The sequence below is a fragment of the Theobroma umbraticum genome, unplaced genomic scaffold (genome assembly GCF_002168275.2).
Source record: "Theobroma umbraticum cultivar Fairchild unplaced genomic scaffold, ASM216827v3 scaffold_147.0, whole genome shotgun sequence".
Lineage (NCBI taxonomy): Eukaryota > Viridiplantae > Streptophyta > Magnoliopsida > Malvales > Malvaceae > Theobroma > Theobroma umbraticum.
In genome coordinates, this window is record NW_018397259.1 from 1,988,984 (window position 1) to 2,013,114 (window position 24,131).

General features: G+C 32.8%; 2 protein-coding genes and 1 pseudogene across 3 annotated transcripts; 1 reads left to right on the forward strand and 2 right to left on the reverse strand.

Moving 5' to 3' along the window:
* Positions 1–2,348, forward strand: LOC110415441 (Cysteine/Histidine-rich C1 domain family protein). 2 transcript variants are annotated; one of them, XM_021427105.1, is made up of 3 exons: positions 1–358; positions 1,572–2,031; positions 2,187–2,348. In XM_021427105.1, the coding sequence occupies exons 1-3, from the start codon at positions 10–12 to the stop codon at positions 2,188–2,190; spliced, it is 813 nt and encodes a 270-aa protein (XP_021282780.1). In that variant the 5' UTR covers positions 1–9; the 3' UTR covers positions 2,191–2,348. The 2 variants fall into 2 exon arrangements, with proteins under 2 accessions (XP_021282780.1, XP_021282779.1); XM_021427104.1 differs by having other exon boundaries at positions 1,572–2,348.
* A 5,681-nt stretch (positions 2,349–8,029) lies between these two features.
* On the reverse strand, positions 8,030–9,424 carry LOC149527238 (protein ANTAGONIST OF LIKE HETEROCHROMATIN PROTEIN 1-like; annotated as a pseudogene).
* A 10,503-nt stretch (positions 9,425–19,927) lies between these two features.
* On the reverse strand, positions 19,928–24,131 carry LOC110415868 (G-type lectin S-receptor-like serine/threonine-protein kinase SD3-1). Its single transcript, XM_021427628.2, is given in 3 exon segments — positions 19,928–20,343; positions 20,346–22,639; positions 23,044–24,131. Coding segments are annotated over 2 exon segments (2,304 nt in total). The 5' UTR covers positions 22,629–22,639; positions 23,044–24,131; the 3' UTR covers positions 19,928–20,322.

The following is a 24,131-nucleotide window of genomic DNA, read 5'->3' on the forward strand; positions in this document are numbered from 1 at the left end:
TAAAGAGGGATGATGATGAGCAGCAAATCCTTGAAGAAGACCAATTCATGTACCTCAAAATACAAGTCCCCTTCCATGGACCAACCGTCTCCTCATCAGGTGGAATTCCCCACCTCCCCTCGGGCTCCCCAGCTGGGAGAAGAAATCTTCCATTTCGCCCACCCGCAGCACCCCATCTCCCAAACTAACCTTCCTGACCTCTTCACCTGCTCGGCCTGTAAGGAGTACGGCGCAGGCAAGCGCTTCACATGCTCCGATTGTGACTATCAGCTTCATGACTTCTGCGCCTTAGCTCCTCCAGCTCTTAAGAGGCATCCCATCCATCCCGTACACAAGATCATTTTCTTTCCAAAACCTGGTAACTACTATTCCTCTGTCTTTTTCTTCCCCTTTCTTCGTCAGTTGTAAGTATATAATAATACTACTATATAGCCCGCGCACCCTTCGTTGCGGGAATATATAATTTCTAGAAAACCTAATATATATATATATATATATATATAGAATGTGTTGAATAATTTGAATTCGAAAATAAAAAGACAGAGTAATGATTTGTTTTTATAAATAATACAAATTTTAAAAGCAAAAATTTAATATTTCAAATTCAAATAATTCAGAGTTAAATATTTTTTGTTTGCTGCCATATTAGATACCCATAATGAACTTCAATGTCACAATTGTTTTCTATTTTCAAAGAAAAGCAAACTCCAAGGCTCTACAACCTCTAAATTTCCAAACCAGATTCCTGGTATTTCCATTAAGAAAATAACTAAATTTTCCAAGCTTTGCACTCAGCCATTTACAGAGAGATATCCAAATAAGCTTTAGAGTACTTCAAATGATCACTTACGTCCAATGAAGGTTGAAGAGAATAGGCCAAAGAAAAAAAAAATACAATAGCTAGTAATTAAAGGCTATGTACATCGTCCCCAAAGATTCCAAAGACTTTGAACCAAAAAATTAAAAGAAATTCCAATCATAGCGTATATCGACAATGGTAAGATGCTCCATTTTCATCAAACAACAGAAGCTATTTTTTTTCAGTTTTCCTTTAATAATTCTTTTATAATTAATTTCATCTTCTTCTTCTTTTTTCAGCCAACAATGAAGATATTAGTTATCCTGCTTAATTGAAAAGCTTTGGTTCAGCGAAGTCAGCCATAAAAGATATTAAATTTTGTTTCTATGATTTATCAGAATCATCCTTAATTAAAGTTGGTATCACCAAATATGCATTTTTCTTTCAAATTGGAGAAAAATGATGCATACAGTCCACACATCAATCAAATTTATAACACTCAGTTTGACAATTTTTTTTTATAATAAAAAACTAGAAGAAAATGAAACATTAAAAAGAAAACAAATGTGAATCTACATTATAAAATAAAACATGCATGCTAATTAATTTCTCCTTGTCAAAAGAATCAGAAAAAATCAACTGAAAAAAATTGACATGGGAGGGCTGACAAGCAGTTAATTTATATTTTTTGTTCATATATCTTGATGTTGATTATAACTTTATGAAGGAGTCAATAATAACTTTGCTTTGCAATAAATATTCGATTTTTTAGTTAAAAGCGGAATATTAAAATCGAGGTGCGATGTCTGCGCCAAAACCACCAAAGGATGCGTTTTCAAATGCACTGTCTGCAGTTTCCAGATGCACCCATGCTGTGCAATGTTGTCCACCGAAATCAACATCTCAGTCCACCCACACACTCTAAGGCTCTTGCCCGTGTCCCAGTACTCTTCCAACGGGGACCCTGGCTTCGTCTGCGGCGAGTGCAACAGGCGGAGATCGGGGAGGGTGTACCATTGCACCGTCTGCAATTATCATCTCCATGCAGTTTGCGCTAAGAACATGGTGAATGGACTTCAAGCCAATGGCATCAAAGGCACGGAGAAGCCCAGCATGCTAGGGGCTGCAGCTAAGGTCGCTTCTAGAGTGATGATTGATTTCATCGGAGGGCTGATTGAAGGGATTGGAGAAGGTGTTGGGCAGGTGCTCATTCAATCTGCTGTTAGAGGAAGGTGCCACACTAGATCAGCTAGAACTACATAAAAGCATTTCTTCTTAAGCTATTAATTAATTAACTTTGCTTTCACAACTATAGCTTGATCTTTGCTGTGATTTGTTGTTTGGAGTATTTGGATGATCTATCTTTCATGTTTTGTTTGTTTAACAGTTGATGGGAGCCCTAGGGTATAGGTTGAAGATGGGGAAGTGTTGCAGCAATCGGTATACATAGATCTCTCATTGATTCTGTGAAGAATTATTACAATTAATTTCCAGTATGGTTTTCTGTAAATAATTTTCTATATCCAATATAATTAAGAAATTAATTGTTGCTTGTGGTCTCTGAGTTTTGACTCTCAAGAATTTTTTTTTTTTTGCACAGTGTTGCTTTCATTAGCCTTCTTTACCATTTTGCCATCATCAAGTCTCTAGCATGATCTGCAAAAGACTTTTCATGACACAAAGAGATGGTAAAGACTTTGAGAAACTGTACAATTACAAAAGATTGTTGCCACTCAAAACATATTAGCAGCATAAATCATCAACCACTTATGCACCAACAATGCAGCGCCCTTTGATCAAGAAAGGGCCTGAAAGTGGAAAATGTACCCAAAACCACCCATGAAGATTCACCTACTTAGTTAAAAAGGTCGAAAAAACAGCCTCCGTACAATCCTTCAAGAAAGACAAAACAAACCCAAGATCCCCAGCCTAGGACAGGAAACCCAACATTACGAACAGATCAAAAAGATGACTATTAGAAACAACCAAAAGCTTGGGCGAGAGCAGCTCCTCAACAGCACAAGCGGGTATCAAATACATGCCATATATAAAACCCCTTGGATCAAGATGCACGAAAAATCGAACTTCTTCCACAAGAGGACAGCAAAATCAAGACGCTGGATATGGAAAAACTCACCAGACTCATCCTCCTTATTGCCTACTTTTGAGAGGCACACAGCAAAACGCCCTTCCTTAGCTCATCAGAGAACCCTCCTATAGCCCCGGATCCATTCTTCCAGACATGAGAAACACCAAGGAGGCATTCCACAAAGACTCAACAGTGCCAGAGGCGAAGAAGAGTCCAGAACAGAAGCGGACACCACCAACAAAACAAAGAGCTAGCAATTCCTTGAACTAACACCCCGTCCATCATCCTACATACCTACACCAAGGGCAAGAGGGACCAGCAACTGATACCTTCATTAGATAAAGAAGAATAAATAACATTAGATAAAGAAGAATAAATAACAAATTTTAAAGAGATTGAATTTAGGAGAAATTACTAGATAAATTCTTCCAATCACGTCAGTATTATAAGCCATTCAATAATATCTTACCATGTTAGCATTTTTCCCCGCAACACATTGGACCAAGTAAATAATATTTTTTTGGTTTAAGTAACAAAAAAATTCCCTGACTTATGTCAATTTATACAATTGAGTCCCTTTATTTTTATTGTACCAAAAAAATTCTTATCCTTTAATTTGTACTCCAAATATTCTATTTTTTTATTATCCTCATACAAGACCTTAATCGGTAATGAAAAATCAACCTTCTTTAGACTTAAAACTAACTAGCATTTTCTATTCACGTGTCTTAATGGCGTGACAAGTGTGAAAGAAAATTTTAAAAAATTTACTTGAACTATCACGTGACCATATCATAGATGTAACATCTTATGCCAAATGAATTGACAATTCCAACTAGCATTGATTCTAACTATCATTGATTTTTTGTTACAAATTAAAGGTTTATGTGGATACAATAAAAGAGTAGAAGTTTTTTAGGTACAATTTTTTTTTTTTTTTACAATAGAAGGCTAGGGGCTCAAGTGATAAACTGATATAATTTAGAGAATCTTTTGTTATTAAAACTTTCTTTTATAACTACTCCAAAAAAAAAAAACTTTCTTCTATAAGATTTGACTAAGAGACAGATTTAAATGCTTTCTCATGGACTTGTTTCTCCACACAAATTCTTATTCAAGTTTCTATTTTGCATTTTTTGGTCTAATAATTCTTCTTCAAGTAATTACTTCGGTCGCTTCACTATCAAATTTCTATTGCTACATATTTCCTTTTAACTAATTCAAGAATCTGGCTAGGGGCTTTGGGCCATGTATCATTTTACTCCCTTTTGACATGGTTTATGATTTGTATGGATATAGAATTCTCAAATCAATTGTGTATTTTTCTCTTATTTATTCAACATCTCAACTTAATTTAGAATTTATCATATTGGCCAAGAGAGGTTTTTATATGATTTTTTATACTCTAAATTTGGATCAACAATTAAAAAATCACTACTCAAAAGAGTATTTGGGCAATTCCATTTCCATTATGTAGAATTAGGGTTTTATTGCTAATGTTCCTAGGCCTTCCTTGTGAATGTTGAACTCATTCTGAGGCCCAATCAAAGGCCTTCATTTAACTGCCGACATTAAATTTTTTGATTTCTTTTACAAGCATATAAGAATTTTTTGTGTTACACAATGAAACATAATTTTTTTTCTCATCTTATAAATTTTATCTCAAAATTCAAACACGAAAATTTTAAGATAGAGTCTCATATTCTAACTTTTACATTGTGCCTTTGAAACTATTAGAGATATCCATGGATTGGGTTAGACCTCTCTTTTTAAAAAGCCAAGTTTAATTTGTTTTATTATTAAAATATTTAATTTATTTCATTTTAATTTTTTAATTTTTTCAAAATATATTTTAGTATTGAAATTAAATAAAAATATATTATTTCTTTCGTTCCATTTTGCTTGTACCTATTTGACTTTAATAAAGTTTTTACAAAAATAAAAACCTTTGACTTCAGTATATTTTATATTAAAATCTTAAATTATTTTTATTTTAATTGACGTACCATGATTTTTAATACCAAAAAGTTAACAAAAAAAGAAAGAAAGAAAGTCAGGAAAAAAGGGGATATAGTTTTGGGACATAAAAAAAAGATAGATAAAATAATCTAATTGAGCCAGGCTAAAGCCTAAACCTTATGCTCAAGCATGGCATGAGCCAAACCGAGCCCACTGGCCTAGGCCCGTAATTTGGGCCGAGATGGAATGGTGTGACCAAGCTATATTTTTAAAATTTAAAGCTAAAATCTAGCCAATCATCTTTTTACATAATATACTATTATCATTAAAATAATAAAAATAATTTTATATTAACTTTTAATAAATTAAATAAATATATGTCATCTATAACTAAGCCTTGCTTGACACTTGGCATTCAGAAAGGAAGCCCTAAAAGTTATGAAATTACCAAATTACCCCATTGCCAAGCAAAAATCTATTTTTAGCCAAATAAATGGCATTAATTATTTATTCATATCACCTTACTTAAATTAATTATTATTCCAAACAAAAGTTATAATTCACTCTTTTTTTTTCAGAAAAGCCAGATATGGTCCACTAATTAATTTAGAATTTATCGTACTAAAAAAATTATGAAAAATATTATTAATCCTAACACTTTTTGTTTTATGATATAATAATAACTTATTAGTTTGATTATAATTTAAATTCATCCAAAACCATGTCAATGGATAAAAATATTTAGAACAAAAGTAATAAATTAAATAGCATAACTCAAAAGTTATTGACATAAAAAAATATTAAAAAATTACCCTTATCTTTTAAGATGGATATTGCTATTGTAATTTAAGACTCACTTCATGTCATGCTTAATTAAATCTCTTCCTCATGGATCAAATAGCAATCTATAACTATAAACCCAACACTTAGCAATGATATTGCTTAAGGGAGGAAATCAACTATAAAGCCCAAATTCAAGAGCTAATTATTTTGTGAGAGGTTCACTTTTAGGTGAAATGACATTTATACTGGTTTATCTATTTGACAAGGCTAATTGCTGTGTCAATCTCATTTCTTAAATTTATTAATAATATAAAAAGAAATCCTTGACAACCAAATGAATAAAAATCAACTAAATTCAAAATATGAGCTTGTTTACTTACATGTCAATATATATTTTTTTATGATAGCCATATAAAGGTACACAAATCTCATAAAATTTCCAAAATGAGTGTTTTCAAAGTTTTTTACTTCATCCAACAACCAAAAATATATTTCTTCTTAAACACATAAAATTTGAAATTTCTGGAATACCTCATTTGCAATTTATCTTATCATCTAAAATTTATGAGAATAAACAAGAGAAAAAAATTAAGAGAAAACTGAGGCTCCGTTTGGTAACAGTAAAATAAGCTAATGAGGGAAAAAAAATTTTGTGTAAAATATTTTACAGAAAAATTTAATATTTTCTGTTATTTGGATAAATTGTCGAAAATATTTTTGGTTATTTGGAACATTTTTTTGAAAATATTTTCCCCATCACTAAAATTTTATAAATTATATAAATACCAATTCTCTAACATCTTAGAAGTTTGAAAATATTAATATTCATTAATTGTATATAACCTCTAAAATTTAATTTTCAATATAAAAAATATGATATAATAATAAAATACCTAAAAATCTATGCATCTATCAAATTAATAATCTTGCAAAATAAAAACATTCTACATTAATAATAACACATATCATTAATCATCTTACAAATTCGTATTGCATATATAATTAAAACCATCTGAAAAATATCTAACAAACATCTTACAAATATTATCCAAAATAATAAAACCTACTAGTAATATAATTGATCATTCTACATAAACTTACTAGTAATATAATTAATCATCCTTCATAAACCTTACTAGGAATATAATTAGTCATCCTACATTATGGTTCCTACATATATAATTGAGCTTCTTACAAATATTCAACAAATATCCTGCAAATCATAAAATCTAATCGTTAATCCCGTGAAACATGAATTTGTCTAGCCAAACTCCTTTTAGATTGTTGCTCCTGACCATAAATGCCCTTGCTAGCTTCTCATACTCCATTAAATAAGCAAATGCAGAGATAAGAAAGTGCTCATCATATCCATCCATGTTCATCACTTGAGCATAAAGAAGACCATCATCAATTTTGTCATCACTTAGCCTTTTGATAGCAGACGCAATCTCTTCCAATTTTTCTAACATGATTATTATGCTATCATCTTCAAAAAATTGACTGCACGATCTTTTGCTTCCAAATCATGGTAATGAAGTTTCCATTGATGAAAATGACTGCCTCCCTCTCACTTCTTCATCAACATCCTTGTCCAAGTCATCAGGCATTGCATTAGCTTCAGTATTAGTCTAAAAATATATATCAGCAAATGATTTGGCGAAGCTCCTAGTTGCCATATCTTATCCAACAACTAATGCCATTTCATTAAACATGTCAATCTTCTTGTTGATGAAATGTTCATGCTTAGGATGTGCTTGCAATTATATATATATATATATATATATAAAGAATTAACTTTCTAATGTACAATATGAAAAGTGTATAATGAAACTTAATAAAAAAGAATTAAGAAAAATATATACAAATCGTGACTTCATCCTCATACACGTTTCTATCTACAATGATCATCTTAAGGTTGTCATCCCATCCAAATCCACTCTTGGCTAAAATTTTTTGGATAATATTTCATGTATTTTTCATTATCCTAAGATGATTCTCCACATGGTTTGTCTCACATTGAACATTAAATTTTTCATTTATAGCTTGCAGCACTCGAGTGTACAATGAGGCATTAAAGACATTGGAAGGCTTATTTCCTTTTTTAGCCTCATCAGTAAGGATTTCAAGTAACATATGCTCCACAGGTTTTGTCCATCGAAATTGATTTGGCTTTACCATCTCTACCATAATGATTTATATTAAAAATAAATAAATTACAATAAATAATCATACATAAACATATATAGTAAACCAATAAGAAGGAAATAAGTACATAAAACGTTAATAACAACTTAAATGTTCAATACCACAATATTGAACAAGTAAAAACATACATAATATAAACCTTAGCAACATGTCAATGTTTGAAACATAAAATAGAAAATGAAACAAAATAAAAATTACATTATCCTAGCCTCATAATCAATTGACATAGTATGTACAATTTCATCTTTTTTGATCATCCAATCTTTAGCTGCTTCTCTTTCTTCACGAGCTGTTAGAACAATTCTTATCCTTTCATCCTCTCTGTCATCTAATGATAATTGATTAAGTAAGTCACTAGGATTAACTCTCATTATGTGGTTATGGAGGATACAACAACATAAAATGATATCTACTTGTGTGTCATAATTCCAAAATGGTTCAGAATCTAACATGTGAAAACGTTTCTTTAAAATCCCAAATACTCATTCAACAATTGGCCGCAATAACGAATGGCGAAGATTACAAAATTCTTTCTCATTTTCAAGATGAACATTACTAAACTCTTTCAAATGATATCGAACACCGTTATATGGACTTATAATTCCATTTTGAATGCGATATCCAACATCAGTAAGATAATATTTGCCTACAAGTTTACAACATTATATTATTGCTAAATAAATTAGTTATTAAATGAAATACAATTCTTAAATTTTTAAAGTTCATTATCTAACCTTCCGGAATTCTAAATCCTCTTGGCCTTGAAAGTGCACCACTCAAAATATGAGAATCATATACACTACCTTCCCAACCAACAACCACAAAGGTAAATTTCAAGTTAAAACTGATTGCAGCTAATACATTTTGTGTGGTTCCCTCTTTACGATCACAAAATCTTCTTTGAATCTCAAGTGGCACAAATGCATGAACATGAGTGCCATCTAACACTCCCACATAACCTTATTATTATTGTACTATTTAATTATAAATCTTTTTTATACAAAGAAAAAAGAAAAAAAACTAACATTAATTCTTACCTTAAAGCATGGATAAAATCTGTGATTATTCTTTATCTCAAGTGGAGTAAAATCATCAAGCAGCCTAATCATATCTTTATATAATTTCAATATTGCTCTCAAGACAATTCTAAGTATCGATGAACTGTCTCAATTGATCTAAAATAACTTAATCTAATCACTCACAACCTTACATTATGACCAATTATATGTAAAAATATAGTCACATGTTCTCTCACAGACACATATCTACTTGATCGTAACAAATTATTCCTACTAAGAATGTCACACAACTTAAAAAAGGCTAGTGGTCTCATCCTAATTTGGTTCATACAATTGATATCACCTCTATATAAAATACTATTAATGTACAACTCTCTCCCCGGATCTCAATTGACACTAGGCTCACTAGATATATAGTGCCTAGAGCTATATCTTTCAATAAAAATAACTCCGAAAGCTAATACCGATGCAGTTGCGCCCAAAACTGTTGTGTGCAAAGGTATAGTTCCTAGAGCTATATCTTTCAATAAAAACAACTTCGAAAGCTGATACCGATGCAACTGCACCCATAACTGTTGTGTGCAAAGATTTTTTATCTATCTATAAGATATAAATATAATATCACATATATATATATATATAAAGAAATCACCAAATAAGAAATTACTGAATAGAACTCCTGGAAATTACACCACAAAACAGGGGATAGAAAACAAGTCATGGATCATACATACACCAATTAACATTACTACTTTCTCAAACAATTACCTTTAAGTATTGTTAATACTAACATGACACCAAATAACATGCATAAATGACAAAAAAAAAATTGTAACTAACTTGTTGATTCCTCTTTGCATAAATGATACAAAAAAAAATTATTTATGCTCATAGTGATGATGAGAAGCTTGAGTTTGAGTATGAATTTGACAATACAAACATTTTGGTAAATAATTATATACTTGAAAAGATAGGAAAAAATTAATTCCTAAAACTAATAAAAACAATTTCATAATAAATAACTGCAACTACTATCCTCACAACATTTCCAATTCTAAATACTTAAAACTTAACCATTCAAACTAACCTATAACACTAGTCAGTTTTTCAGAACTTAATATCAAAGTAGCTCAAATTCTTACATTATTCGAATAGGTAGAATCAAAAATGAATTGAGGTTTGACCAAATCCAATGATCCAGATCCAAAACCCTATCATGATCTCTCCTTTTAAAATTCTAAAAAGAAATTGATGTTGGAGCACATAGGTTTCAAGTCATAGAAATTTAGAATCAATCAGTGTTGTCAAAGAATACACCTAGGTAATTCGCGGGCAACCTGTGTATGGTTTATTTTGTAAAAGGTACAAACAAGGGGGTTAGATATGCGAAAACACAATAAAATTAAGGGAATTTATAGCGTTCATTGTTTTGCTTCAAAATGTTGTTCCTTTTACTGTTTTACATTACCTGAGTTTAGAAGTTATTGTTGTAACCTCACAGCACTAGTAACTTTTGTTTTTTTAAAAGAACCTAATGAAACAATAATGGAAAAATATATACAAAATGATAGTAGTAGCTAAAAGTCTTAAGCAAAAGCAAAATGCACCTCTAGACAATTTTTAGTGACTGAAAAACTAGATACAATGTTTATGATTTAAAATTACAAAACCACTGGATCCCTCTGGATCCTCGATGTACACAAATAACTTATCTCTATAGCGCTTATAGCTCTAAAAAAGTCCCATCGTGTGAGGAAAAAAACAGTTCAGACAGCTATTTATCAATATGAACCTAAGGGTATTCATTAAAATCGTAGTGCATGGTAGTGATCGCAAAGAATGGCTATTGATAAACTTGGACCATGTGCTGATGGCTTATATACCTACAAAAAATTATCAAAGCTCAACCCATTTCACCCATCTAAAAACCCAACCAACCATCTTTAGTTTTAATGATGAATGATCACTTCCAAAAAAAAAAGTGAAAAGCTAAAACCACCCAACCAAAAAAGATTTTGGGTTAATTGTTCTCAAAAATCACAAATCCCCAACATATTTTGCTCAATTATATGTAACTCAAGGAAATTTCAATTTGAGAAGGAAGGAAGAGAGCAAAGTATACTTGGTTGAAGGAAGAGAGATTTGCCATTGGAGGAAGTTTTACCACCATCGAGGGAGGAATCCTATGAGGAGGGATGGACAATGAAAAAGGGATGGTAGAGCTAAGGACTCAAGTTTTAAGACAAGAGTCTTTTTTTTTTTAACAACAATCTATTTTTTGAGCCTTGAGGAAATTGTCTTATGCCTTTGATTTTTGAGCCTTGAGGAAATTGTCTTACGCCCCTCAAAGGCATAAGTCAATTTTCACAGTCAATGGGTATTTTGTCCCTTGACTTGTAAAATATTTTTTTTAGAATTTTGTTTTCAGTCTTCCAAGTACCTATATGTTTGGAAAATATTTTTTAGAAAAACTTTTACTTCAAAACAAACACATCCTGAGTAGTAAAAAAAAGTATTATAATTTGTTCAGTTACACTCTTTTGCTTCATTATCAGCAAACAAGTATACAACTTTAGATTACTAAATCAATTTGACTATGAAAAAAAATAAAACACTTACATGCATTTTAGATTACTAAATCAACTTGACTATAAAAAAAGAGAGAAGAAAACACTTACATGCATGTGAGCGTCCTATTTAAGTTAATAAATAATCTCATATAAGCTTTGTTCCTATTTAAGCTAATAAATAATCTAATGTTACTTTTTTACAGTAAATTAAGTGTTGAAAATTACAAATAATTAAAAGAAGTTTGTTATATTTAAAGGAAGTCCAAAGGCTTTTTGGCTTGACACTTGATAGGGTTCTTAGTTTGACATGTGTTTGTTCGGGGCATGGGCTTAACGTATAATAGGATTGGTTTGTGGTTGGGTTTTAGGCTTAAGCTTGGGGTCTGGGACTAGGTTTGGATTAGATTTTTTTTTCTCTCACTATTGATGTCGTAGATTTTTCTTATTAGATTTTTTTCCTCTCACAATTAACGTTCTAGATTTTTTTTTACTTTTTATATGTGACTATTTATAAAAAATAATTTTTTTATTTCATTATTTATTACTCCCATATCATTTTTCAATATTAAATATAATTAATGTAAATAAGTGCATATCAACTAACTAAAGATAGGATTTTGAGAGAGATTGAATTATTACATGTTCTATTTTTCAAGTGTTAAATGTAACTAATATAAAAGGTTCAAATCAACTAGTTAAAGATAGAGTTTTGAGAGATATTGAGTTAATACATATTCTATTTTAAATGTTAAATGTAATAAATGAAATGTGATGCAGATCAGAAAGTTAAAAATAAAATTTTAAAAGAGATTGATTTATTATACATTTTACTTTAAGTTTGAAGATTTTATTTAAGCTTTTGTTTTTTTTTTTCTTATAGGAGCACCATCACAAATACTATAATCATGGTTACAATAACAACAGTTATATATTTTATAAAATAATATTTTATACATGTATAGTAATAATTAAATATGATAATATAATTATTATTATATTTTTTTAATAAAATATTCTTAACTTAATTGAAAAAAAAAATAGCATGCGGACGTATCGCGAGTGTAACAAACGACTTTGTCATTAAAATAATCTTTCGTATGGAAGCCCAGCATGTTTATGACCAAAACTAGAGACTAAAGATATGGATGGAGTGGTGAAGCAGGAAGGCAGTTAATTCGGCGTGGACAGTTCCAGGAGCAAGGGGCACGAGGTGTTTCATTGGATTCTCTTACCACTTTCTGTGACAGAGCACAAACACAATACCAAAAACATCAGCCATCATTATCTAATCCGCATCTCGAAAAACAACCTACCATCATTATCTTCGTCATAAGCTACTCCACGCGATAAAGTGAAAGTAGCCACATATTTCTTCCTTCCTACCACGTTTCCAGTTTTCTTTTTTCATGATTATCATACAACACAGTCAAACCGTCAACAACATTAATTATTGCATTCTTAAAAATTTTATATATAAATATATAAAGAATTATAGCGTCTCATATACATTTATATTTTTGTTTTTCTTGCATACGTTATGATGAAAATTAATTAAAGCAAAGTGAAACTATATAGCTATATTCACTATTTCAGTGGCGCCAATATGTATAATATCATTTGTAGGCTTAATGAATGTTAACCTCATTCGCGAGATCTTCAACAAATCCTTTGTATCTCATATAAAGGACAATGAGTTTGATTAAAGGGGAAAAAGTGCAATACAACTATTTTAATCATGAACAATATAATGTTATTAATTTCACTACTAGTATATGAGAATTCACAATAACAAGGCCAAAGAGTAATAATAGAGTAAAATGTTAATTTAGGACTCCAATGTAGTTCACATGTGTATATACACATGTACACATTTCATTGGTACTATAAAAATACATACTAGCCAAACTCCAGAGGGGTAGCATAAGGTGCATATTCCAAATTTTCACTTTGGCTTAAGGCATTTTCTACAATGGGTTTATCTTTCTACACTAGTGTAGAAATATTGTTCTCCATTTGAGATTTTGTTTGTTGTTGTACTTGAATATGTCACTTGAGAGTTTTTGGTGTACTTGTTACGTATCCCCATTTAGTTCCTTATAGAAAATGTTGTGTATATTTGGGATACAGTTCTCTACAAAAAGGATATTGCTGTTTGAATCTTTCCGATGGTCGAAATTTATATTTCCCGTCATGTGACCTTTGAGGAAAATTATTTTTCTTTTGCCCGAACGCTCAAGTCCAATTGCTTCTGGGATTATTCCTAATCTTTCGAATACCAGTTAGTCTAGTGGGACTATTAAGTTGTTTCATTGCCTTTTTCTCATCAGGTTTTGTGCTGAATCAATGGCACTTTGCACTGAGGGCACAACTCATCCTGAACCACTTGTACAATCCATCATGGAGCCTCAAGTTAAGCATTTGTCAAAACAACTATACACGAAATGAACATTTTTCTCGATCAATTCCACTTCTCATTCATCTTATAACTCCAATCGTGAATGATTCCATTCCATCCACTATGTTAATACCATCAACTCAATAATAGTCTCAACCTTCATCCTCTGCTTTAGGTTCTAATCATCCAATGGTGACTTGCAGTCGTGATGCTACTCATCGATCTAATGCGTCTTATTCTTTACATGTCACTACTTCTGCAAAGGCATTTGTATCGTCTTCATCCCTTGGACCCACATCTTTCAAAAAAGCTTACATTACACGGACTGTAAAAGTATCTCAACTATGAAAGGGGAATACACAAACTCTTTTGTAACGTAACACATGGTCTCTGGGGCCATAAGAGCCATCCATGAATATTGTTGGTTATCAATGGGTCTACAAAATCAAAGAAAGAGCTGATAGCATGATTGAGCATTATAAGACACGATAGGCAGCAAAAGGATATATGCAACAAGAAGGTAATGACTTTGACTACACTTTCAGCCATGTTATTAAGGCTACTACTACCTAAATTATTTAATTTGTTGTTATCTCTAGAGGATGGTCTATAAGACAACTAGACATGAAAAAAGCCTTTTTGCATGGTCATTTGCATAAAGAGGTGTTCATGACTCAACCACCAGGCATATCCTAAACATTTTAATCATGTTTCTAAGCTACATCAATTAATTTATGGCTTACGTACGTCAAGCTCCACGAGCTTGGTTTCAAAGCTCTCTATAATCTTGATTTTAAAAGCGATCATGCAGATATTTTTCTATGTTTATATGGCACTCCTCGTCTAACATATTGACCCTTTTACTGGCTGTGGATGATATCGTCCTTACAAGCTCTTCTGTGAGTATTAATTCTCCTTTAACCTCAAATCTTTCTTTGTAGTTCTCCATGAAAGATTTTGGAGATCTTCATTACATTGTACACCTCAATAGTTGGTGTATACTCAAATGAAGTATATATCTTCTTTACTTTCTCGTTTGAGTATAAAGAATTTTAGACGCACTTCAACTCCTGTTACTGTAGGAAAGAAACTGTTTTTTTATGATGGAACTTTACTCTTAGATCGCTCTCAGTGTCGTAGTATTGTAGGTGTTTTTCAATATCTTACTTTTACTCGGCCTACCATCTAATGCTGTACAATAGGCTTGTTAGTTGATGCATGCTCCAATTGCAAGCAGTCAAACGAATTTTATGGTACCTAAAAGGAACCGTGAACTGTGGAATTTTTTTTTCTTCCTTATTCATTTCCAAGCTTGGTATGTTATGTTGATGTTGATTGGACTGGATATCCGGATACTAGACATTCTACGATGGGTTATATATATATATATATATATATATATATATATATATTGTATTTTCTTGGGACCTAATCCTATTTCTTGGAATACTAAAAAACAAATTTTTATCACTCAATCTAGTACTGAAGCATATTTTGTAACTTCTCGAGACATATTTTGGATTTTTTACATTTTATGTGAAATTGACATTTCAATAAATTTATCGTGATTTGTATACTCAGATAATTTGGGAGCGACTCAACTTGCTGCTAATCTTATTTTCCAGATAAAACAAATTGAGACTTCTTATCATTTTGTTCGGTATCTTGTCTACAAGGATGTTCCTCAAATTTTTCATGTCCGTTCTCAATCAAAACTTGCCGACATCTTCACTAGAGGCCTGTCATCCACAATTTTTCAGAAACATCTATGGTGTTCTCCCCAATTGCTTGAAGAGGTATAATAGAGTAAAATATCAATTTAAGAGTCCAATGCTTCACATGTATATATACATGTAAATATACATACTAACCAAAACTAGAGGGATATGACAACCTGCATCTTCTTAATTTTCAAATAAGGCCAAAGGGATGTGAAAAAAATGAATACTAGTACTTGCTTTAGAATATCTAAACCGATTGACTCCGAGATATATTCTTGGATATTCACATAAAAGAAGACCAATACTTTATTTTCAAGTAAAAAAAAAAACTCAAATCTTTTTCATATAATAAAAGAATCAATTAAAAAACATCCAATCTTTGACAATGTAAAAGCAGCATTAGCTTTTGAAAATTGGTCCAAATCAACTTGTTTTAATGAAATCTGTTGACTATCGGCTGTTTTGTTATTTTATTGTATTTCTTTACATCTATCAATGCATTTAAATGTTATATTTAAGTTTTTAAATTAGAAGTTACTTAATGATTTTGTAACCTATCATCAAATTTTTAGAATAATTTATAAGTATATAATTATGACATCATGCTGATATATTAACATTATAACAGGTCAATTTTTTCAAACACTAAGACATAGTTGTAGCGTTCTTGACCATGATGTTATTACAAAAAGATTGTCAAAGAGAGTTAAAAAAGGGACCGAAATCTACCAGTCAGATTACTGTTACAAACCAGGTGTGGAAACTTGGAACTTATGGAGAAGGGAAGCTTGTATAAATTTTACTATTAAGTCAAAGAACTACAAGCAAGCAATATAGCTAACATATGCATGAAAGCTAGCAGCAACGCTATATTTTATCGAGATTAGATGAGATGATGTCCCTATCAATGGCCAAAAAGGTTACGAAAGAAAGTGCAGAAAGCTGAGGAATATTCAATCAATATATAAGCTCACATTCAAAAGTAGCTTTTTCTGCATATATTTCTTTATGGAGTTGACCCCAACTAAAATCAAAATGTTAAAATATGTTATCAAGGAGAAGATGATCTCAGTTCTCAAATCAAAACTAGACCAGGCAACAGCCATCAGGCCAACTGCTTTTATTTATTTAAGTTTTCATCTTTTGGATGGAGGCGGTAGCTAGCTGAGGTTTCAGTAATTCACAGTGTTCCCTAACTTGCATTCTGAATCTTATATCTAATTATATATTGGAAGGAATTATTTTGGATCAGTAAACAAAATTATTTAAAGCAATATTGAGCTAGTAGATGTTCATTAACATAGTTTATATATAGAGGGGAAAGATCAAAAGACTAACAACTAATATTACATCAAAGATTAGTCATCTCTTGAACAAGCTGAAGTAGTACTGATGCTTTCAAGGCTTGAAGTTAACAAGAGAAGAACTAATGACTAATTTAAGCTGAGACATTCTGAAAGGCGAGAAAGAAGAAAAGGTCTATATCTGGAGGAGCAAAGAAGGTGATAGCTGAAGACCTCCTGGACAACAACTTTGGAGCAACTCTGGGTTTCATTGGAGCTGGAGGACAAGTTAACGTATCTGGTATTCTAAACCTTTGCCCCTTTGGAGTAGAACATCCAGTCTGCAAGACTTCTACACCGTTTATGTCTTCTTTATCAGCAGTAGTGCTATTCCTGCATGATGAATCATTGGAACTGCTGTTACTGCCAATGTGACTACAAGGCAACTCCATTGATGATTCCAGGCTGCTATCTCTTTCGACCCCTCGCCGCCTGTAACAACTTCTCCTTCTTGTTGCGGTTGGAGCCATTGGGAAAGCTAAAAAGGACAATATGCTAGCTAGACAAGGCAGAGTGGAAAGATTGAAAACTTGATGAGACTGATGAGGGTGTGTATTTAAATAGAGCTGTGTCTTGGCTGGTCTCTGGAGCACAGCTAGCCTTGTACAAAGAGACAGACCACTAGCACTTTCAAAAACCTGATAAGGATTGCTTGAAACATAGCAACAGAAACATTCCAAAAGGGTCTCATTTAACTATTTGGGTAATTGAAAAGTTTCTGCTATGATTTTAAACTTTTAAGTAAGATCCAATATAATCTTACAGCAGCAATAACTACTACCACTGAAAATTAAAATTTTATTCCGAACTCTACCAAATCCTGATAAGATCGAAACACGTTTCGGACGAAGTGAGATGGATATCTAAGTAGGAATTTCGCCCAAGATCTCCGGTTTTCTTTGAGTATTTGCAGACTCACCTTATCGTGTGTGTGTATATATATATTCAAGTTGAAAAATGTGTTTGCAATGTGCTCCGCGTGCATGTCTGCCTCTAGCTAGGCTGGGAGGTAGCAAAAACATTTTGGTAAAAGGAAAACTTAGGTAAATTTTCTTATATATTTTAACTCCAATTTTTCAATAAAAATATGTCAAGTATAATTAGATGAAACATAAACATATAACAAATAAATGCATAAAGAGTTACTTAAAGAGGTTTTCACTCTTCTTGCATTTGTCGCTTGAATTTTTGTAACTTAATTTTGCTTCATCTTTTGTACATTGACTTTTTTTTTGTTTGTTTGTTTGAAAGTTGCATTCTTAGAATTTCCAATGATTATTTAATTTAGTGCATTTATGTTAAAATATAATCATTCATATTATCATTTTAAGTTTGGTTGATTGATATATATATATACCCGGAGGGAGGGGGGCTAGCAGCCCCTGCCTCCTCAAATTTCAAAAATTTATATTTTTTTTGTTTTATTTTAATTTTAAAAAAAATTATAATTTTATTTCTTTAAATATTAAATTTTTTATTTTTACGATTTACATTTAAAATCTTAACTCCGCTGTATATATACTATATAACTTACACAATAAACGATTTGCATGCGCAGGCTTCCTTACTCGTCTGCCAATCCTTTTAACTTTAAACCTCATAAGCCCATTAATTGATGACATTTTGAATAGAATATTTTTTGAATAATTATTTTTGATTAGATATAATATCATAACTAATAAAGAGAATTATAAATAGTTTGACACAATTATAACCGATTGAATTAAAATTAACTACACACTACGACTCATGTTTAGAATTAATCAACGGTACAATTGGAGAACATTTCATCTATAATTTTTTTTTTCTCTAGAACCACAGTTATCCAACCATAATAAAAATTTTTGTAAGAGTTCATTACTTATAAATATAAGCTTCATAATAAAGTTTACGTAATTAATAATTATGATTTGACAATTATAAGTAATAAATTTATGAGGGAATTAACTTGCAAAATCACAAGTTAAAAAATCTTTGATATTATTTTTATATATAAAGATTTTATGTTGCACGATAAAATTAATTATATACTTTTCATCTCATAAATCTTTATATCATTTATTTCCAGTTTCAAACTTAGACCTTCAAATTAAGCAAAGTCTCAAAATCTATGGCGTGTCTCGTGGAGGACGGGTCCTTGATATTCACTTTGATTAATGAATGAGCTAAGACAATTTATTTTCTAAAGCAAGTACAAATAATTAAATAAATTGATAGAAGTGAAAGTTGATGCTGGCACAATTTAATGGGATAAATAGGTTCAAAATTCAAAACTCTTCTCAAATGATGCAGCTCGGCGCATTTATTACTAAGAGGAAAAAAAATTTAATGTGGAATCATGTCATATCATGTTGGTGCTTCATAGTTGTAATCATAATTCAAGGGGTCCATGGACCGTAGCTGTCGCCCAGGGAAAATATTTATTTCTAGGATAATTTAGATTCAAGTTTCCTGGCAATTTTGTGTTGAAGTTTAACTCCAGCATATCTTTGGTATGGCGGTGGCCAAAAAAACATGAAGAGGGAAATTGATAGGGAAATTACCAGTATAGTAATATAGAACAGAATATTTTAGAAGACATTCATAGTTTAGACAAAGAGCCATGAGAACATGACTGAGGTAAAGATGTCCTCATTGAACATGGGCTAAATAGTCCGTCACTGATTGCTTGGATTCTTGCTTTAGATTGTGAAGAGTAATCCACCACTGATAATGATAAAGCAGCCCAAAAGTTTTATGCTTGGTGGCAAGAAAATCCTCTCCACAACTGAATTTATACAATTATCTTAACATTTTATTTTAAAAAAGTTTCCTTCTTACCATGTTAAAACAAAGACACGACTAAACCAGATAGCTGAGTTTATGACTAACCAGTCTTCCTAGAATTTCCTAATTTGATTTTGTTCAGAATTAGTCATGGTTTTATGATGGGTATGATGATATTTTTTTTTTTTGGTTTTTTTCACTCTAATTCCGTGACAGTTTCCGATCATCAGGGCTTGGCGGCTTCTTGTTTTCGGCCATCAGGACTGAGGAGAGTGGAGTAATAAAGAAGAAAGAGCTCCGGGTCTAATGTCAAGGCCAACCCAGTATGATTTAATATTCAGGCTTAGCCAGACAGTGCCCAGGCCTTGATTGATTTTAAGTTTCAATGATTCACCTAGGAATGAGAACCACTCAACCAAAGAAGCTCTCACTAATGGCAATGAAACTTAAAAAGCAAGAAAAAGTACAAGAAAATTGATGCACGGCAAGCCTCAATATTGAAAAATAGAATGACGATTTGACAAAAGGACCGCGGCTTGTGCACTAACATCAGTTGGGGAAAAAAATGGCATGTCCCTTTTTGGAACAAAGCCTCAGAGTGTCATTCCTGTGAATGTTAGTCCTACTGTACAAAATTGAAAAGGAAAAATCAATGAAAATTATCGCTTGTACATTACAATCCTATGTCTCTGACTCTGAGCCTAATTCTGATGAGTCCTCTTCCTCCCTCGGTGATCTCCAACAGGTAAAAGGTGGTGGAGGAGGATCAACTGGAAGTGTGCCCTCCAACACCTTCACTACCTCCCCCATTGAAGGTTTCACACGTTCATCAGTTTGAAGGCACCAAAATGCAATTCTCAATGCACGCTCCAGTTCCTCGTTATCCACTTCGCCCTCAAGTCTTTTATCTACTACATTCTCCGCATGACCTTCCAACCATTCCTTGTATGCCCAACCAAAAACATCATTCGCTTCTTTAATCCCGCTAACTAGTGTCAAAACAATCTTGCCAAACTCCTCCACATCTTTCTCTGCCGAAGCCCTATGTGAGGATGCCTCACCATAAAGCATCCGAAGCCCAAATTCATTCACTTTAGCCTCAAAATTTTCATCAAGGACTACATTTTCACATTTCAAATTTCCATGGCATAAAAATTCTCTACACTCTGTGTGCAAATAAAATATGGCTCTACCGACACTTAAGCAAATCTCCATTCTCTTTCTCCAAGTCAGTCTCTCAGCCAATGTTGAATCTTCTATGTATTTCTCCACAGAACCATTCTTGGCATATTCATAGACTAAATACCTGAGATCTACCTCGCAACAATAGCCTTCCAGCTTGACAAGACCTTTGTGATAAATGCTTCCTATCTTTGACACTGCAGCTCGAAATTTTCTTGCTTCAGTGGTTGCTTCCAGCTCTTTGACTGCGACCAGTTGGTTGTTGGGTAAGGCACCTTTGAACATCCTAGGCCCAATTTGGTGGTTGAAATTCCCTGTAAGGTCCTTGATCTCAGTGAAGGATAACATGATTAAACATTTTGAACCAGGAGTGGAATAAGCTAAAGAAGCTAGTCTCCTGTAAGAGTTTCTTCTTTTATGGAGGTAAAAACCCATTGCCAACTGAATCACAACAAAAACAACAAATGTGCCTGAGGCAGCTCCAACTAGACAAGGAATGCAAATCTTATAAGACTCATGTGCTTGTGGTGGAGACTCCAATGGGAAGATGGGATCAGCAGCTATGGGGTCTGAACACCTCTTAACAAAAGATATAGAACTAAGAGAGGGAACTGAATAACCACTGACATACGGAGTTTTCATCATCCTGCACTTTGCACTTCCATCATTTGTGTAGGTTACAGAAGTACAACTTGAGTCATTGAGGCACATGCTTTTGCACTGGTTTATGCTAGTTATGGAGATAGAATCATTGACTGGGTAATATCCATAAAGAAACATGTTGGCTTGCTCTAGCATAATGGACCCTGATTTGCAGTCATGCTGAGATGAAAACAAACATTTTGAGTTAGACTGGGCTGTGTGGTGAAATGGGCATGTGCAAACAGGGGACCCAGATGCATTGAATACACAGATGCCTTGCTGATAGCAAGTTGCAAAGACAGTACACTGATTCTCAACAGCTTGCCAAACTGATCTCCACTTTTGTGAAACCTCTATCCAAGAGAATAACCGCAAGTTACCATCCACATCCAGGCGGAGGAACCTAAATCTTACAGTGTCATTATGATCTTCTCCGAACACAGACCAAACAGGTCCCAAATTTGGGGCCACAAGTTGCAGGCTTCCACTAGAAGTCAGAACAGCGGTGAGATTTGAATGAGAAGGTCTTCCGCTGTTCCAATAGATGATACTGCTTTCCCACCTTAGCTGTAGCTGACCAGAAACATTCAGGTAGAGGCTATATAAACTTGAAACATCATTTTGACTGGCAGCTCTCAATGTACTAAAAGCATAAAATCTCTGGCCAGGAAGAAGCGTATCTGTTGGATAATCAAAACTTTGCCAAACTATATCTTTCTTCTCATTCAGTAAGACAAGATTACCATCATCACGAAGAAAAGCTGATGCAACGGATAGTTGGCTTGTTTTGCTGGTCCACAGCTCTTGACCCTGCGAGGCATCAAAAAGAACCAATTCTCCATTCTTTTGAAGCTGGAAATAGGAGTTGTTACTAACAGAAACTTCACCTCCGGCAACCCAAACCACTGTCCGTTTATCAACAGGGATTGACTTCGAATTGAAACGAATGCCAATACTAAACTGGTTTGGCTGATCAGGGTGGTTATAGAATCCAATAGCGAAATCGCCATTAGATGAAACCCATGAATTATCTTCTTCTACAGAAAGTTTTGAACCCAATACAATTTCTGAAGCTACAACGCCAAAAAGCAAAGACCCGAGAGAGATACATAGCTGGAGAGCAGAACCATAGAGGAATCTCTCCTGTTCAAGCATACTTGCATATGCTTTAGAAAAGCAACAAAAATGAACAAATCAGTACACTAACCACTGCGAAAAAAAACCACTAGAAAACTTGGCACTAATTAAGTCATTTAACGGCATTCAGCATATAATTAGCCTACGATGAAGGATGAAAGTAGGCAAAGTTCATAATTTTCAAGACCAAGCATGATGCAAGTCATTGGAAAACTATAACCAAGACCATTGACTGCCTTGAAAAATTGTGAACTATCTATGTTTAATCAAGGCAATGCAACCACATTTTCAATGTTTATTAGGCAAAAGCCTGCTAAAAACTTTTAACATTTCAAGGGATTAGCAACAAATATCAAAGACAGAAAACTCAAGACGAATAAAAAAACTGACAATTATGCAAGACAGGAAAGTAAGTATTTTCAGAGTTTGGTACCTGAAATGATAAGTCAAGAGCCCAGAAATTCAAGTAGCCGGCATAGAATACCACCTTGACCATAACCCACAAAAGAAGAATCCGAGGGTGCCCTTTTGGGCCTTATGAACGAGTGAGCATTAAAAACTTGACCAAAACAACAAGATTTGAGGAGTGATTGAATGGTATTAGAATAACAGAAGAGAACATATATTTTATTTATTTTTGATGCATGATTGAAAATGAACTGTAAAGAGACTTTAAAAAATGTGATTTTGATGAGCAGGTGGAGTACAAAAACAAATATGAAACTTTTAGGCAGAGATGGGACCCAATTTTAGGATATTGGAAATGCACTGTTGGAAAAATGCAACCATTTTCAAAGCTGGAAAAGATAAGACTCTGGACATTGATATTACAGATGATTATGCGTTTTTTTTTTTTATGAAAAACAAACCTTGATAAATTTAGAAAGATTTAAAATTAAAAAAAAAAAAGAAAGTTCCAACTACTAGAAGAGTTTATTGAAACAAGGATAAGAGCCACTTAAGTCAAAGCTGAACAGGGTTTGGTTTTGGTTTGATTTTCGGGTTAGACAAAGCTAAAGAAAAGAGAAAAAAAAACTATTTTGTTAGGAAAATTGCAAGAGGGAATCTGGTCTTCAGCAGTGAAGTAACGATATTTCTTTTCTTTTTTCTTGGTGAAATCAAAACCCCCAGATAAGGAAAAAACAAAAAGGGGAAGAAGAAGAAGAAGAGCAGGACTGAGGTAGAAGAAAGATCTACGGCTGTGAGCAAAGTAAAAGTAGAGATGAAGAAGAAGAGATTAAGGAAGATACTAAAGAAGACAGACAGGGCCACATCGTTCGGTGGAGCAAGGCTATGAGCAAATGAAATGTGAACTGGAGAAATGGGTTTGAAGAGAATGTGGGCAGGAAAGCAGCAGAGCTAAGAGAGGGAGTGGCTAGAGAAGAAGAGCATAGCAATAAATGTGCTTGTCGGAACGGACGGACTGGTTTGGCCTTTTTTTGGCTTCATCTTTTTATTAATATTTGTTTTCCATCAACGCTATAAAAAAGGGTACATCGCCTAAAACTACAGAAATCAAGT

Bases quoted from the DNA above. Each gene is read 5' to 3' on its own strand.
- LOC110415441 (XM_021427104.1), top strand. From the start codon at position 10: ATGATGATGAGCAGCAAATCCTTGAAGAAGACCAATTCATGTACCTCA. The intron at 359-1,571 runs GTAACTACTATT...TCGATTTTTTAG, and splicing joins CATTTTCTTTCCAAAACCTG to TTAAAAGCGGAATATTAAAA.